The sequence below is a fragment of the Gekko japonicus genome, unplaced genomic scaffold, assembly GCF_001447785.1.
Source record: "Gekko japonicus isolate JY-2015 unplaced genomic scaffold, Gekko_japonicus_V1.1 scaffold141, whole genome shotgun sequence".
Lineage (NCBI taxonomy): Eukaryota > Metazoa > Chordata > Lepidosauria > Squamata > Gekkonidae > Gekko > Gekko japonicus.
The window spans coordinates 1,616,903-1,632,860 of record NW_015176455.1 but is presented as its reverse complement, the minus strand read 5'-3'; the positions used below and the strand labels follow the sequence as shown (position 1 = coordinate 1,632,860).

The following is a 15,958-nucleotide window of genomic DNA, read 5'->3' as shown; positions in this document are numbered from 1 at the left end:
CCACGACAAGGCAGGCATCCATGAGGGAGTAGCTACTAGGAACATGCACTTAATGTGTGAATTTGGTCTGCAGGTGACACTGGCAAGAAAATTCTGTAATGTCTGTGATAATACAAAGAAGAGAGAACAGTCTCTGATGTATTTAAGGTCCACGTCAGTAAAGGCTTTATAGGTTAATACTGAATTATATATAGGAGACAACAGGAAACCAGTGCAAGCATTGCATAACATAACCCAAGGGAACTTCTGCACAAGCTAAGATCAAAATCACATGTTCATGGACAGAATGGTTGAAAAGCAATAGTATGTCAGCCTTCCTGCATGTCCAGCAGTGGATTCTGAAAACTAATACAAAGCATTTAAAACTCTTTTTCACACTTCAGAAGTCATGCATTTAGAACTGCCTTTCACATGGGCATACCAACAGCAGTACTTTAATTGTGAATTTTCCACAAGGCTTCTGATGTTGGATCCTGGTAAGATATAAACAACTGCAGTGTTTCAGCTTTGCGAAAGGCACATCAGGCAGTGTTGAAATCTGGGCTTCCAAATGTTGCAGTGGTTATACAATAAACCATAGATGGAAACTGTGGTCCATTTTACTGTACATCTGCATTTGATCAAGAGCACTTGTTGAAGGATGGCTATATGTGAACTGGTAAAACCTGGCTGTTTGTCAGAATGAACAAGATTGCAAAGGGAAGCTCTTGGTTTCCTAGAGTTCTCCACATTTTTAACACTGTTCCACTGGGAACAAAAATTAATACTCTCTTTCTCCACACTAATATTAAACCTGAGAATATAATAAAATCACTTGAGTTTCTAGAAATAATGGTTAGTATCTTGGCATTTTTTCCACATAGTGTTTCTACAAATTAAGTATGGTGTCCTTGCCTGTGAAGGTGCCCACCCCACACATTTTTGTGAGTTATTTGAAAAGTTCCTCTACAGATCAGGTTTTCTTTCTTTCTTTCTTTCTTTCTTTCTTTCTTTCTTTCTTTCTTTCTTTCTTTCTTTCTTTCTTTCTTTCTTTCTTTCTTTCTTTCTTTCTTCTTTCTTTCTTTCTCTTCAATTTGGCATGAAGTGTAGCTTGGGGGTGGGGAGAACATACCTCCCCCCGCACAGGCTTCTTCCCTTCTTGGTTCGGGCTTTACCTGCAGCTTCCGCTCCCTCCAGAGCCTCTTCGCCAACAGGAGGGAGAGAGCAGGGGCTGTGATCAAAGCCAAACCAGGAAGTGGAGAAGCAAGCCGCCAAGGAAGGTGCCGAGGCAACTGGTATCGGGGTCGGAGTTTGCCGGACTGCAGAGGCGGGAGCACAAAAGTCTCCCGCTACCCTTGGCTCGTCTCAGCGTCCCCCTCCCCCTCCCGATGGCTTCTCCTGGGGAACCTGTGCCTGAAGGTAAAGTCCGCCTTTTCCGCGAAAGGCGCGCGTGCCTCTGCGTGGTGGGAGAGCGAGCGGCGCTGCGTCTTTGTGGCTGGGCGAAGGCAGCTCCTGGAGCGTGGGGCTGGGCAGGGCTGTGGAGAGGCGGGGTCCTGGCTGGTCCATAGGTGCTGACGGGCGGGCGGACCCGCTGGGTGGACACTGATCCTCCCACGCCCCGCTGCGGGCCACTCTCGTTGCCTGCTTCGAGACAAGAGGCGGAGGCAGCCATAGCCCGAGTCCTCCTTTGGCGCTGCGCTCCTTTTGGCAGCTGCCCAGTTCTGCTCACGCTTCAGAGCGCTGAGAGGCGATAGCTAGCCTTTCAAGCCGCTGAGGACCAGTTTGCTATAGCACAGAATACTCTTGGGGGGGGGAAACGCACGCTTTTGTGCAAGGCCGAGTCTCCCCCCCCCCCCCCCCCGCCCTATAACTCGAGTATGGAAAGAGAATTTTTTAAAAGCCTTTTAGTTTCGCCTCACCTTGAGGATCTCAAAGTACTTGATGAATCATTCACTCAGTCACTGAATAGATTAAGCCCTGCAGCATCCCTCTGAAGTACACCAAAATTGCTGTTAAAAGTTGCCTGATCCAAAAATTTTGAATTCCTCACTGTGTCCTTCAACAAGAATAAATTTCTACCCATCTCCAGAATAATTTGGCTACAGAGCCTTTTTAAATTATGTGAAAAGAATGTAATTGTACAGGCCACATTATTTGGGTATGGATGACTAGCATCCACTTCAAAAACAACAACAGCAGCCTAAAACGTGAGACCCCTGGTTTTAAGACATGTGATAGCAATGACACCTTCCTTTGTAGTCTAGTGTAATAGTACACCAGTTTGGTGTAGTGGTTAGGAGCACAGACTTTAATCTGGGGAAACTGGGTTTGATTCCCCACTCCTTCACGTGCAGCTGCTGGTGTGACCTTGGGTCACTCATAAGTTCTTTCAGGGCTGTTTTCTCAAGGTCAGTTCTTGAAAGAGCTCTCTCAGCCCCACCTACCTCACAGGGTGTCTGTTGTGGGGAGGGGAAGGGAAAGGGGTTGTAGACCTCTGAGACTCCTTCAGGTAGTGAAGGGCGGGGTATAAATCCAATCTCCTCCTCTTCTTCGTCTTCTTCTCCTCCTCTTTAAAAGAATTTCAATGTAAGTTTGTTATAGTAATCAGGATAGGAATGCATTTTCTCTTTTACTTGCATGGTCAAGACAATGATGGCAGCATTACTTTTTTAAAAAATATAAAATTTATTTTGATGTTATCCTGGGAGTATTTTAACAATGGAAATAGGAAAAAAAACCCTCTGTTAATTAAAGTTAGGAACTCTGTCCAAATGTGTAAAAATATATCTTATCTCACACGTGAATGCCCGAAAAACAATCTTGAGGGGGGAAATAGAAGTTGGATCTACCTGGATTCATCATGGATCCTCTAGATTTTTTAACATAGAATTCTTATAGCTCCACTATCAACTGTTATGTCCACAGACTAGATTCTAAAAATGGTGGATCCAGTGTTCCATTGTACTATGTGCAAAAATATGAACCTGAGGCACAAATCCTTTTGATACTTACATGCAGTCTTCTAAAACCCAGTCACTTCAAAGAACACCTCATGACACAAACATGGCACAAAAACATGGATCTGAGGCACAGATCCTCATCAATTCTCATGATTTGTTTAAGGAGAAAAAATTACTTTCACATTCAGAGACCACTGTAAAAAAAACCTCAGCAAGTACTTCATGGCAATGTGATGATTCAAAACTCTGGATTTGGTACCGCCATGGCACCAACAGTGCATTCAAAAAATGAATCCTCATCACTTTTACATGGATGTTTTCCACATAGGGACAGGCTTATGTAGTTTTCCCTTTGCTGTTTTAGCTACTGATACGGCACAGTGGCAATGGGCTTTTCACACCACAGATTTCGCCATAGTTTCCTGGCTGGTTTCCAGCAGTGGCCATTCCCCCACCCCAATACCAACACACATTTTTTCATATTTTTTAAACTGGCGATTGAATATTGTTACAGCGATATAACATTATAACAATCTGTGTATCAGGCTGTTTGAATTAACAGCATTTGTTTTTGAAAAGGAAGTCTCTAGCCCTTTTCATTGCAGAGGTATGTCTTTCCTCTTATATCTCTGCAACATAAAGGGTTAGAGAGTTACTTAAAAAATAAAACTTTGGAATTCAGAGATTGTTATAACATTACATCAGTATTCAGTTGCCTGTTTATAGCCCTCTTTCCAGTAGAGGTAAAAGGAAATGGCCTCAGAGTGGACAGGGAAAATCCAAACTTATCACCCACAAAACATCCATCCAGGGTTTGCTATGATATTTTCCCAAACTTCACAGCAAAGCAGGTTTGGGAAAAATAGATAAAAGTTGGGGAAACTCTGGGAGGTGCATGAATGCGACACAATTATGTAGGGAAGCAGGGGAAACCCCTGCTTTGCAACAGCATTGAACCAGGGGGGCAAACAACCTGTACAGAGACAGCCATGGAGTTTACTGAAATCCTTAATAAATTACACACTACACATGTGTCCAAGGACTGCACCATAGAAAACGCAGACCAAATGCTTTAATATGCCACAATGGCACAGAAATGTGTACAAAAACATGGATCCTTATTTAGATGAATGCCAAAAACCACTGTAAAATCACACAGTATGTGATCATCCATGGAGTACAACACAAAAAATTGACCCAAACCTCTGGTTTGCATAAAAATGCATTTAAAATGGACCATGGACCCATACATTTTTTCATGGATTCCTCAAAATCCACTGTAAAATCACACATCACTTGAATTGGATCCCCCAAAAATTGACTTGAGTGTGTTGTGGCAAAAGTATGCACAAATCCTTAAAATTTTTACATGATCTCCACTGAAATTGACAGTGCGTACATGGATCCTCATGGATCCTCATGATTTTTACATGGACTTCACTAAAATAAACTAAAACCACAGTTTACAAGAATTTGATGGCCTCTGCAGGCTGTGGAAGGTCAGTAGTTCAGCAGTTCAAGACCCGGGTGCCGCAAGACGGGGTGAGCTCCTGTCTCTAGTTCCAGCTCCTGCCAACCTAGCAGTTCGAAAGCAAGAAATTGCAAGTAGATAAATAGGTACCACTTCGGTGGGAAGGTAACAGCGTTCCGTGCGCATTGGTGTTTAGTCATGCCGGCCACATGACCACGGAAACGTCTTCGGACAGTGCTGGCTCTTCGGCTTTGAAACGGAGATGAGCACCGCAACCCTAGAGTCAGATTCGACTGGCTTTCGAGCAAGGGAACCTTTACCTTTACCTTAATCCTACAAAAATCCAGCTCATTCTTTCAGTTCCATGGTGCAAAAAACATTGCTCTGAGACAAGGATCCTTATGATTTTAAAATGGAACTCACCCAGATCTATGATAAAATCACTCATTTTATCTGTGCCCATGGATTTGACCATAAAAACACTATCTAGAGAATCATGAAATCAGCATGCCACCCAAACATGTTTAAAAAACTCACAGTTCCTCATTATTTCTACATGGAAAGTTCATGATGATGTTTCTGAAGTGGGAAAAATGTAGACCTTGTGCTGTGGTGGTATTAGAAAGTGATAGATGCAATACTTTATGGAGGAATCTATGCCTGTGGTTGTTATTTCTGATTTGGCATTTCATTGAGGAACATTCCTTGTAGAAATCATGAGGAGCCACATTTTTTAACAAGTGTAAATGAGCATTATGTATGATTTTGGTTCCATGTAAAAATCATGAGGATCTGTGCCTCAGATACTTTCGACCATGGATTCATGTTTTTGTGCCATGGTGGTACCACAAGGCACTGGATTCATGTTTTACCTGGCATTGTTCTGTTATGTGCATTTACAGTAGGCTTTTGTAGAGTCTCTGTAGAAGTCATAAGCATCCCTCTAGAGCTACGGTTAATGCATTTTTTTTGCACCCTGGCAGCATCCAACTTAAAACCTTCATTTGTCTTGAACAGATCTTGCATCAAAAGAACCAGTGGAAGATACAGACCCCAGCACTTTGGAAGAGGTAGGTATATTTAGAAATTGCTGCAATGTATATATAACGGTTTATTCAATTGCTGGTTGTAACTGATTCAAATTAGATAGGTGGCTATCTGGCAGTTTTCTTGATGGTATTCACTAGAATCACTAAATCAACATGAAATGAATTAACTCAATAGGATTGGAGCCTAAAATCCTAACTATAAATACACATTGATGGGGTCCAAACTGGCAGAGACTGACCAAGAGTCATAGCAGATATCTTGGAGTCATAGCAGATAACTCAATGAAAATGTCGAGACAGTGTGCGACTGCAGTAAAAAAGCCCAATGCTATGCTCGGGATTATTAGGAAGGGAATTTAAAACAAATCAGCCAGTATCATAATGCCCCTGTATAAATCGATGGTGTGACCTCATTTGGAGTACTGTGTACAGTTCTGGTCACCACACCTCAAAAAGGATATTATAGCATTGAAAAAAGTGCAGAAAAGGACAACTAGAATGATAAAAGGGTTGGAACACTTTCCCTATGAAGAAAAGTTAAAACACTTGGGCCTCTTTAGCTTGGAGAAAAGACGGCTGAGGGGGGACATGATCAAGGTTTATAAGATTATGTATGGGATAGAACAGGGAGAGAAAGAAGTACTTTTCTTCCTTTCTCACAATACAAGAACTTATGAGCACTCATTGAAATTTCTGAGCAGTCGGGTTAGAACAGATAAAAGAAAGTACTTCTTCACCCAAAGAGTGATTAACACATGGAATTCACTGCCACAGGAGGTGATGGTGGCTACAAGCATGGACAGCTTCAAGAGGGAATTAGATAAACGTATGGAGCAGAAGTCCATCAGTGGCTATTAGCCACAAGGTATAGATAGGAACTCTCAGTCTGGGGCAAGTGATGCACTGTATTCTTGGTGCTTGGGGGGGGGGCAACAGTGGGAGGGCTTCTAGTGTCCTGGCCCCACTGCTGGACCTCCTGATAGCACCTGGTATTTTTGGCCACTGTGTGACAGAGTGTTGTACTGGATGGGCCATTGGCCTGATCCAACATTGGCTTCTCTTATGTTCTTATGTTTATATTAATAAAGGAAGCAATGGCCTTCTGTTTGAAAGATCTGAGCAAGGCTCAGATGATAAGATGTTTTGGAGGTCATTAATTCATAGAGTTGCCATAAGTTGACGTGACTTGATAGCACATAGCACACACAGTCACTTCATGATGTATTTCGATGATGTTACGGCAGTTGGTTCACTTACACTTGAAATGATAGGCCGTACAAACAATGGTATGCTTCAGATGTAACAACAACTGTGGAATAATGCAAGACTTCCCCCCATCTCATTCCCTTCTGAACAACTCAGTATTTAAAGGCTTTTATGACAGAACAAAGTTTATCATTGCATTTGAACCCCACACTCTAGTTTGCTCTATTCCCTGCAAGTCAGGATTTCAAACTGTGGTTTAATCCTTGTGTGGAATCCTGATTTCTAGGAAGGACAGCAAACCGTAGTGTGTGGTTTGGATGTAATGCCAAACTGTGATTTGCTACAAAAATAGAAGTATTTTGTTCTATGTCATGCTCGAGAGGAGAAGGGGTAGTGAGGGGTTGGAGTGTGTGAGCCTGAGGATGCTTGAAGCTCATTCCCATAATAATAGACCATGGTGGTTGTGTTATGTATGAGGCACACTAATATCTCTATCAAGATGATTTTTTTTGGGGGGGGGAGGTAGGGATTTACATTATGTCATTCAGAAACTTAGGTTTCATTACTGCACTTCAAGCATTTAATTGAGATGCCTGTAGAATTCTTGTAGAAAGATACAATATTCCATTAGTTTTCCATCAAATCCCTATGTTGTATTCAGTGATTTGCTTAATAAATCACTGAATATAACATGAGTATTTCACTGCATATGATGTATACCTCTGTTTTGCTCTTATTCCCTGCAAAACAGGAGGATTGTTGAGTCACAATAGATGGCTAGTGAGGGCTGTGGTTTGGCTTTGTGGACTGAAGTAGAGGAATTAACTAAGAAGACTTTACAGGGCTGAAAACCAGCAGGTTGTCAAATGTGTATGGTGCAATGACATTGTATAAATAGGTGTCTCTGTTTTTTGGACAGACAGAAAAATATCCTGTTCAAGATACAGAGTCACCAAAAGGTAAGTACAGAAAATGGCAATGGCTATCATATTTGGCCCTTTGCATGCTTGAATGGTGTAATACAAATAGGAATATCATTTTATTGGTGGTATATGTTGTATTTCTCTGTATTCTACTATGGAAAAGTTGTGTTTAGACAAGCTAATTGGCGAGGGTCCAAATGGCTGCATGCAGAACACTCCGCAGGTACCAGGTTCCTCTTCTGTCTGCAGCCCTTTGCATGACTCAAAAAGCACCACAACATGATTATTGAATACGTAGTAATGATGAAATCAATGATGTAGTTGCAAATTGATTCTCTATGAAGTTTGAAACCTAAAATGTTGAATATAATTGTACCCCAACAAAAGTAAGAACTATTGTATTTTATAGACAATATCTTTAAAAACTACAATGAAGGGGATGTAATGGAAAATATTTTCTGTCTTATACATTCAGTAACACATGATTGTCCTCAACAAACACAATTATGTTGTACAACCCCCTTCCGCCCCTATTCTGTATCCCCACTGTTTTCCTTAAAAAATAATTACAAAAAAAAAGAAGCACTACAAAATGATGAAACTGAAGTGAAAGTCACCAACCCCTTCATGTGCATGCAGAAATTATTTCTACTCATGCATGGGCCAGGCTGAAGAGGGAGCAGGAATCCAGAACATATGAAACCGGGTCTTGCTGTTCCTGGTCTAACACTAACCCCTATTGCACACTTGTTCATTATGTTCATCCATAGGCCTTCATTTATGACTTCAGTGTTGTGGGAGCCAGCGGTTGCTATTTTGTCCCCACCCTAGTCTCTTTTTCATTGTCAAGCGTGTGGAAGTCTATGCAGATCGTCAATGTTTGCCCTATCCTGAGTGTTATGGGAAGTATGAAACTGCATGGCTTCATACTACCACCCTTCTTGCCTAACACACAGCATGAACTGACATGATCCTTTAGCTAGATTTTAGACAGCAATGTCTTTTCCCAAGAACACAGAACGTGACAGAATTTTTGTCTTTTAGGTGAGGAATACCAAACCGAAAAAGTGACATTGGAAATAGCATCCATTAACATTAGGAGCCTAACATCAGATTCAGGCCTGATACAACAGGTAAAGAAAACAATGTTAAGCTATCATTTTAAAGCTTTGATACATCAAACTTAAGACATCACATACACTTTTAGTTAGTCATGTCTGCTTCGTGTACTCTTTGCATTAGCCTCATTTGAGAACTACCACTAAGGTTGCCATCTGGACTGGAAAAAAATGTTATTTCCCTTCAGCAGAATTTTAATGAGTGGAAATGAGCAGCTGAAGCTTTTCATGACATGGAGTTAAATAACATCACCTGAAGACTGCTTGCAGATCAAGCTGATGGTCAATGGGAAAGCTAGAGGGACCAGTTTAAAAGCTTCCAACCTTATGTGGGTAGGTTGGTGGTGATGTTTATGAGGGCAAGGCTGGTTAATGGATATAAAAAAGGGAGAAAATGTTGCCATAAGTACTGTCTTGGCCCGGGGAGGTGTTCTAGCCCTAGCTGCTGTCCTTGCAACTTCAATCAGGGCAGGGAAATGCTAATAAGGAACCATTGAATAGACCTGAGTAAGATTCTGAGCAGCCCTTCAAAGAATTACTCTCTCAGGATGACAACTGTCACATCAGGAAGTGAGACTTTTAAGGAAGGAAATCTCCTGGTAAAGCAAAAATTGGAATTCTTCCCCCCCCCCCATCCAAATGCTTCACTGTATTCAGAAGCCATATTTTGCCTTAGGGTATACTGGTTTTTCTTGTCTTGCATCACATGCAACATAAATTCGGAGTTTTGTCTGATCTTGCCATTTGTTAGCAGGCAATAAAAGAGTCTTGTCAAATGGCTAGTTACATTATTTCTACAGTACACACATTAGTTAGTGTGCTATGGAATAGGCATAATCTTATCTGTGAAACCAATGTTTGAAAAGTATTTGTATGTTATACATGGTAAACTTTTATTAAACTATATTTTTTAAAGCTTGGGTAGCCAACATGCTGCACAGGTGTCACCAGTGTCATGCGCAGCAGGTATTTGTGACATGCCTTGATGCAAGCCTGGCTATGGCACCCAATAGGCTGACATTCTTTCCTGTCTCCCCGGCACTGCATGGTTGCCTGCTTCCTGGCTTCTGTTTCCTGGAAGCAAAACTACCTCGAGACATAGTGGCATGTGCGTGCTTGCTGCACATGTGCACTAGCACACAGAGGCAGTACTTTGGACTCAACTTGTGAGAAAAGTTGGCTGCCACCAATGTTCCCTCTAAGCTGTGGAGTTCTGTGAGCAAAAATTCTACTTTGTGAGCTACTGGCATTAAAGTTGTGAGGGAGCGATTTGGCTGCTGCATAAATTAGATTACTCTGGAGCCATCCTTCCTGAGCTAGGACAAAAATGTGTGAGCCAGAGGCTAAAAAACTGTGAGCTAGCTCACACTAACTTGGCTTAGAGGGAACACTGGCTGCCACTGATTTAGAGAGAATGATGTTCAGTGTTAATCGATATTTAGTACTAGAAAATGAAGCCAACAAGCTTTTATGCAATTTGTTCTGAAATCCCTGTCTGGCAAATAGGACACGGGTTTTATTTGGATTCAGGGTTATTCCATTCATTACTCTCACTGATGTGATTAGAGGATTACTCTGGCAGGTTCATATGGAGCATAAATGAACATAAAGTTTGGAAACCATGTTTGTTAGACAAATTGCACAAGCAAATGTGTTGCTTGGCAAAACTGGGGGGAATTATATTTAACTAGATGATGCACAGGCCACTCCTCATGTAAAATAGGACCTTTTCCCTGGGTTTCATTCCTGTAGACACCTAGATGCTATGCCAGAAAAGGGGGAGATGTTTGTCTGGTAGGGTATCCTTGAATTCATGGCTTCTGAGGAAGAACTGCCCAGCTTTGTAGCTTTCCAAAGCTATCTTGATACCTACTCATAGGAAACTAGATGTTAGATCCTTGGACTGATCCAGAAGAGCAGTTTTTAGGGAAGAATGGATATTCCTATAACACATTTTTCTTTGCTATAAAGCATTTGTCTTTGCACACAAATGATGCCAGGTTCAGTCCATCATATCTTCAGGGAAGAGATCTCAGGTGGCAAGTATTCTGAAAGACCCTGGGTAGTCATTGTTAGTGGCCTGAATCAGTATAACATAGCTTCATATTGTAGCTGAATAGTATCTGTTGTTGTTCAGTTGCACAGTTAAGTCTGACTCTTCGCAACCCCATGGACCACATCACGCCAGGCCCTCCTGTTCTCCAGAGTTTGCTTAATTTCATGTTCGTTGCGTTGATAACACTGTCTAACCATCTCATCCTTTGCCATCCCCTTCTTTTACCTTCAATCATTCCAGCATTAGGGTCATCTCCACTGAGTGCTTCCTTCTCATTTGGTGGCCAAAGTATTTGAGCTTCAGCTTCAGTATCTGGCCTTCCGGGGAACAGTCAGGGTTGATTTCCTTTAGGATTGACTGATTTCATCTCCTTGCAGTCCAAGGGACTCTCAAGAGTATCTGAGTTCTGTGCAAAAGCAGCAACAACATAGGGTTGCCAGGTCCCCTGGGGAGGCAGGGGGAACCCCACCCCCAAAGTGGCCAGATTGGGCCGACATGCCTGGCACAATGACATTGCCTGGAAGTGACGTCATAACGCTGGGCACATCGCCAGGCAACGCTCTAGCAACCAGCCTGAAAACTCATCATGCCCAGCGTGATGATGTCACTTCCAGGTGATGTCATCATGGCGCGTGCGCGAAAGAACTCCCGACTGTGTCCAGGACTCCCCCGGTATTAAGATGGTAAGACTTGGCAACCTTACAACAATATAATACCTTTATTAGGATCAACTATAGTATCATAATGCTATACTATTAAAATGTAAATTTATGTCTTAGCTATATGAAAAAGAGGAGTCTGTTGAAAGAAATAGATGTAAACTTTCTGTGAAGAATATAATACTGAGGCATTAGAAAAACACCAGAAATAAGGATGGGTTTTGGCCCAAACTAGACAGTTTTCAGCTTTTCATATCTGGCTTCCCCTGATCCAACATACATTCCCCACAGCCAGGTGGCAGCTGTGAACTAACTTAGATCAGGACCAGCGCCGGGGGGGGGGGGGGGGGGGGGAGTAGGGACTTCAGCCTGCCCCTCTGCCATTTTCTGGACCTGAAATAGTCCGGGGGAGGGTAGGATATATGTCCAGTATTCAGTGCCTCAGTGGAGCACAAATAATACCCCCAGGGCCGTCTTTGTTTGGGAGAACAGCATAGGAGAAGGCTGAAGCCCCCTCCTTCCCCCTATGCCTTGGGCCCCTGCAGCACTTTGGCAACTAGTTCCCCACAGATCCCCAGATCTCTCTCATTAAAAAAGTAACATTTAATTTGGCCCTCAGTTGGCATTATAAAATCACTGAGAACTAGGGTTGCCAGCACAGCAGACCGTGGGGGCAGGGACCTGCCTGATTAGTATCATGCCAATGCTATGACATCACTTGTGTTCCAGCGTGAATAAGAACTGATGTCATTGCATTGATGTGATGCTCTAGGATTCACCCCAAAGTCTAGGTGAATTCTACAGCACTGTACCACATGATGGCATAATTTCTGGGACATACCAGAAGTGACATTGTGACCTTGGCCTGCTGCCAATTTGTCATCCCCCCCCCATTTCCTCCCTGTTGTCTTACTAAACAACGGTGGCGAATTGGGGGGGGGGGGTGTTGTTTCCAGGTTGGGAGATCTCCTGCAAGAGACCTGGCTGCCCTACTGTCTACAGTGTGGTGAATACTGGATATAAATTGAAATCAAGGTGGATGAAGCTCTCCTTATTTCTTCTTCCAGAATTCTTGTCTTCTCAGAATACAGATTAGACACTGTGTACCTTGCTACATAAATCATCTTTGTAGTTTCTTTGGAACAGATTTGCTTGTGCAATTAAAAGTAGGTGGGTAAAAGTGTCCGGTTACAATGTATTATATAACTGCATAGTTTACCTGTATTTGCACGCACCGTTTATGATCTCCTCCAGAGTGTTTTGTGGTACTTAGGGGTGAATGGCATTACACAAAAGCCAACTGTATTTGACTGCGACTGTCTAAAGGGAAAATCCCTTGTGCTTTTACATTTGAAGCTATAATAAAAAGGTGCTTCAATGGAGCTTGCAGCCTCTTGACAACAGCAAGGACAGCAACTAATTGCTTTTTCAAACCTCCTGGTCTTACCACATTTAGCTCTTCCAAGCCTCAGGAATCATTTACCCCATTTTTGTTGTAGCGTTTACTCCCAGGAAATTGATTTTTTTTTTGCCTTATTGTTTAAAATGTTGCATAAAATGGTTCATTTCTCCCAATTCCTCATTAAATATTGTCCTCTTAATCCTCCCTTCCAATTCCAGCTTTGGGAGTTGATATTAATTTAGGTTTGTTTGTGTTTTTTATATTATTTTAATGCATGATTGCTTTTGTTTACAGCCTGAAGTTAATGATAGCCGAGGTATTACTGGTGAATCACTCACAGGTAATTAGTGATACTGTGATCCTTACGCATGACATAACTGGTTCAAAAGTCACATTTTTCCTGGCTGCAATGCCCATTTTCTCTTGAATTGAGTACCCCATCCACTTGCATTGATGATCTGTTTGCAATTTCAAACTGTCAGAATTTCAGGTACTTTTGCATCTGCACAGTTGGTAGCATTCATCATCATATAGACAACCAGTGGGTGTCTGCCATGGGCACACTCTCAGAACTTGCTGGATTGCTGGAGGATTTGATGGAAGTTTTCATTTTCCCGGCCTTTTAAAGGAGGCAGAGAAAACTACAATTCCCATAAATCTCAGCAGGAAGACACACAAGGGAAGAATGGGAAGAGTAATTTGCAGCAAAGATCAGCCCTACTCAGAGCCTATCCTCTGTTTAAAGAGTGAGCCCCAAAGCATCTCCTTTGCAGAGGTAGAATTTGTTGTTTGGGAGATGGGGAAAATAGTGTGGAAGGGGAAAGTGGTATGGAGGAAAACAAGTCCTACTGTTTATGTTTGCACACACACATTTTGTGACAGCCTCATCAGACATTCATACATGCCCATTAAACATTTTTGAGTGACAGAGATGCTTGCAAGAATACAAGCAGTTTCAGGTAACGCATGGGCCTTTGGTCATTATTACAAGAAATACATTGCTTTGTACTATATATCACATCCTTTATTCTTCATCTGGTGTTTAGAACTGTCAGTGTGTTATATGTTGAACTGCAAAGAGTTATCGTGTGTGTTTGTATAGCTACACTGTGCAGTTCCTGAGATGGATTCTATGAGCCATCATGGTTTAGTAGTTAAGAGTAAGACTAGAATGTGGGAGATTGAGGTTTGAATCCACACATTGCCATGAAGGCTCACTGGGTGACCTTGGGCCAGTCATACACTCATAACCTAATCTACCTCAGGTGGTTGTAAGCCACTTTGGGTTCCCATTGGGGAGAAAAGTTGGGCATAAATGAAGGACATAAATGAACAAGTAGATACATGCAGGAAATTAACATGGACTTGCTTGCCCATATTACTTGTTTGAGGATGAATCCATGAATAGGAATCCATGATCTTGTTCCTGGCATTTTCCTGGGAGCATTACATGGATAACTAATTTAGACATAATTTTGTCACAAACATTTGTTTACAAGAGCTGCTTTAAAGAAGGCATCCTGTGACCCCTGAAGAGTAGAGTGGAATCAGGCTTTGCTTATTTCTATGGGATGTATCTCAGCAGCGGAGCACAAGTTTTGCATGCATAATGTCCCAGGTTCAGTCTCTGACATCTCCAGTTAATACAGTATCAGGTAAGAGAACTGGGAAAGACCCTTACTTGAGATCTTGGTGATCCCCTGCCAGCCAGAGTAGACAATTCTGGGCTAGAAGGACTAATGATCTGACTCAGCAGAAGGCATCTTTATATGTTTTCTATGATCTTTATGTAGACCATGAGAAAAATGTCTACATCATAAAAAGTCAGTATAGCACACTAAACATTTAACACTGCAAACTCTCAGCTTTATGTGACAGGAAACATAGCAATAACTCTTCTATGTAACTGTAATTCTAGTTCTGAAGAAATCATTCACAGAAAATGGCACCTGCTCCTTATGTACGTCTCGCCAACCAATCATCAGTGATTTGCTCAATGATGAGGACTTGTTGTATATGATGAGGATAAAGTTGGATCCATCCCACCCAACGGTGAAAAACTGGAGAAACTTTGCAAACAAATGGGGAATGACCTATGATGAATTGTGCTTCCTGGAACAAAAGCAACAGAGTCCCACCTTGGAGTTTTTGCTACGGAACAGTGACAGGACTGTGGAGCAGCTGATTGATCTATGTAAATTATACCGAAGAGCTGATGTTGAAAAAATGCTACTGAAGTGGGTGGAGACAGAATGGCCAAAAAGAAGCCATGGAACCTATCAGAATAACTTGTAAACAAGAACAAAAATGTCTCATCCATATTATTTCTCTGGTGGAAAAGTGAGAGAGTGGCAGGGCTTGGTTTACTGGTGTATATTTCCTTTGTTGGGGAAAGGAGCCACAAATTCATTTTCATGGTATAAAATGTGTATTATATCTCTGTGTACTTAACCTTTGCAATGAAAATGACAAGCCTTGAAATGTGAACCTTCAATCTATTGTTTGGTGCTCATATTTTTTTCAGTGCAGCTGGAGAAAAATGAAAATCACAGAATGCTGTTTGGGCTTTTAATCTTAGGCAGTTATGTAAATCTTAATACTGTTAATGCCTGTAATGCTTGTGCTGAGAGGTGAATTAAAGTGAGGAGGGGCCACCAGGATTAGGGCTTCTCGTCCAGACCTTTATTTGCTATCTGTTGGTTCATGACAGTCATATTAAGTAAGGACTGTTCTGCTCCTTCCTAGGCTGCCACTGTTTGTTATAGAGTAAAGAAAGCAGACCAGAACAGCATTCTGGATATTCCTGTATGGTTTCCATCTATCTGTTCATTCCTTTGTACCTGCAAAAACTGTGTGAAATGAGTCGTGTACTTCTGAATTATCAGTACAGGAGTACCTCAAGCTCTTTGCCTTTCTTTAATATCAGCGTAGCTTCAGTTTCATTACCTTAGTCCTGAATTGTTAGTTTCACTCTGCTTTTGAAGCTTCTGCTCAGTGAATACCTTCCCTTGAAGGCTGCCTTTTCTTTTGCTATTGTCTATCAGATATCATGCAGACCTTTCACGTTCTAACATGCTTAATACAAATAAAATCTGATCTGTATTAGGAATGTTTGGGTTCATTTAATACTTGAAT

General features: G+C 41.8%; 1 protein-coding gene across 1 annotated transcript; it reads left to right on the top strand.

Annotated features, from left to right (window-relative positions):
* The first annotated feature begins 1,234 nt into the window (after positions 1 to 1,234).
* Positions 1,235 to 15,220, top strand: EDARADD (EDAR-associated death domain). The gene is made up of 6 exons (XM_015426932.1): positions 1,235 to 1,398; positions 5,428 to 5,480; positions 7,585 to 7,624; positions 8,633 to 8,721; positions 13,118 to 13,163; positions 14,742 to 15,220. The coding sequence occupies exons 1-6, from the start codon at positions 1,368 to 1,370 to the stop codon at positions 15,116 to 15,118; spliced, it is 636 nt and encodes a 211-aa protein (XP_015282418.1). The 5' UTR covers positions 1,235 to 1,367; the 3' UTR covers positions 15,119 to 15,220.
* Positions 15,221 to 15,958: the final 738 nt, after the last annotated feature.

Coding starts and splice junctions, on each gene's coding strand:
- EDARADD (XM_015426932.1), top strand. CDS start 1,368: ATGGCTTCTCCTGGGGAACCTGTGCCTGAAG. Junction 5,481..7,584: donor ACCCCAGCACTTTGGAAGAG/GTAGGTATATTT, acceptor TTTTTTGGACAG/ACAGAAAAATATCCTGTTCA. Junction 13,164..14,741: donor TACTGGTGAATCACTCACAG/GTAATTAGTGAT, acceptor CTGTAATTCTAG/TTCTGAAGAAATCATTCACA.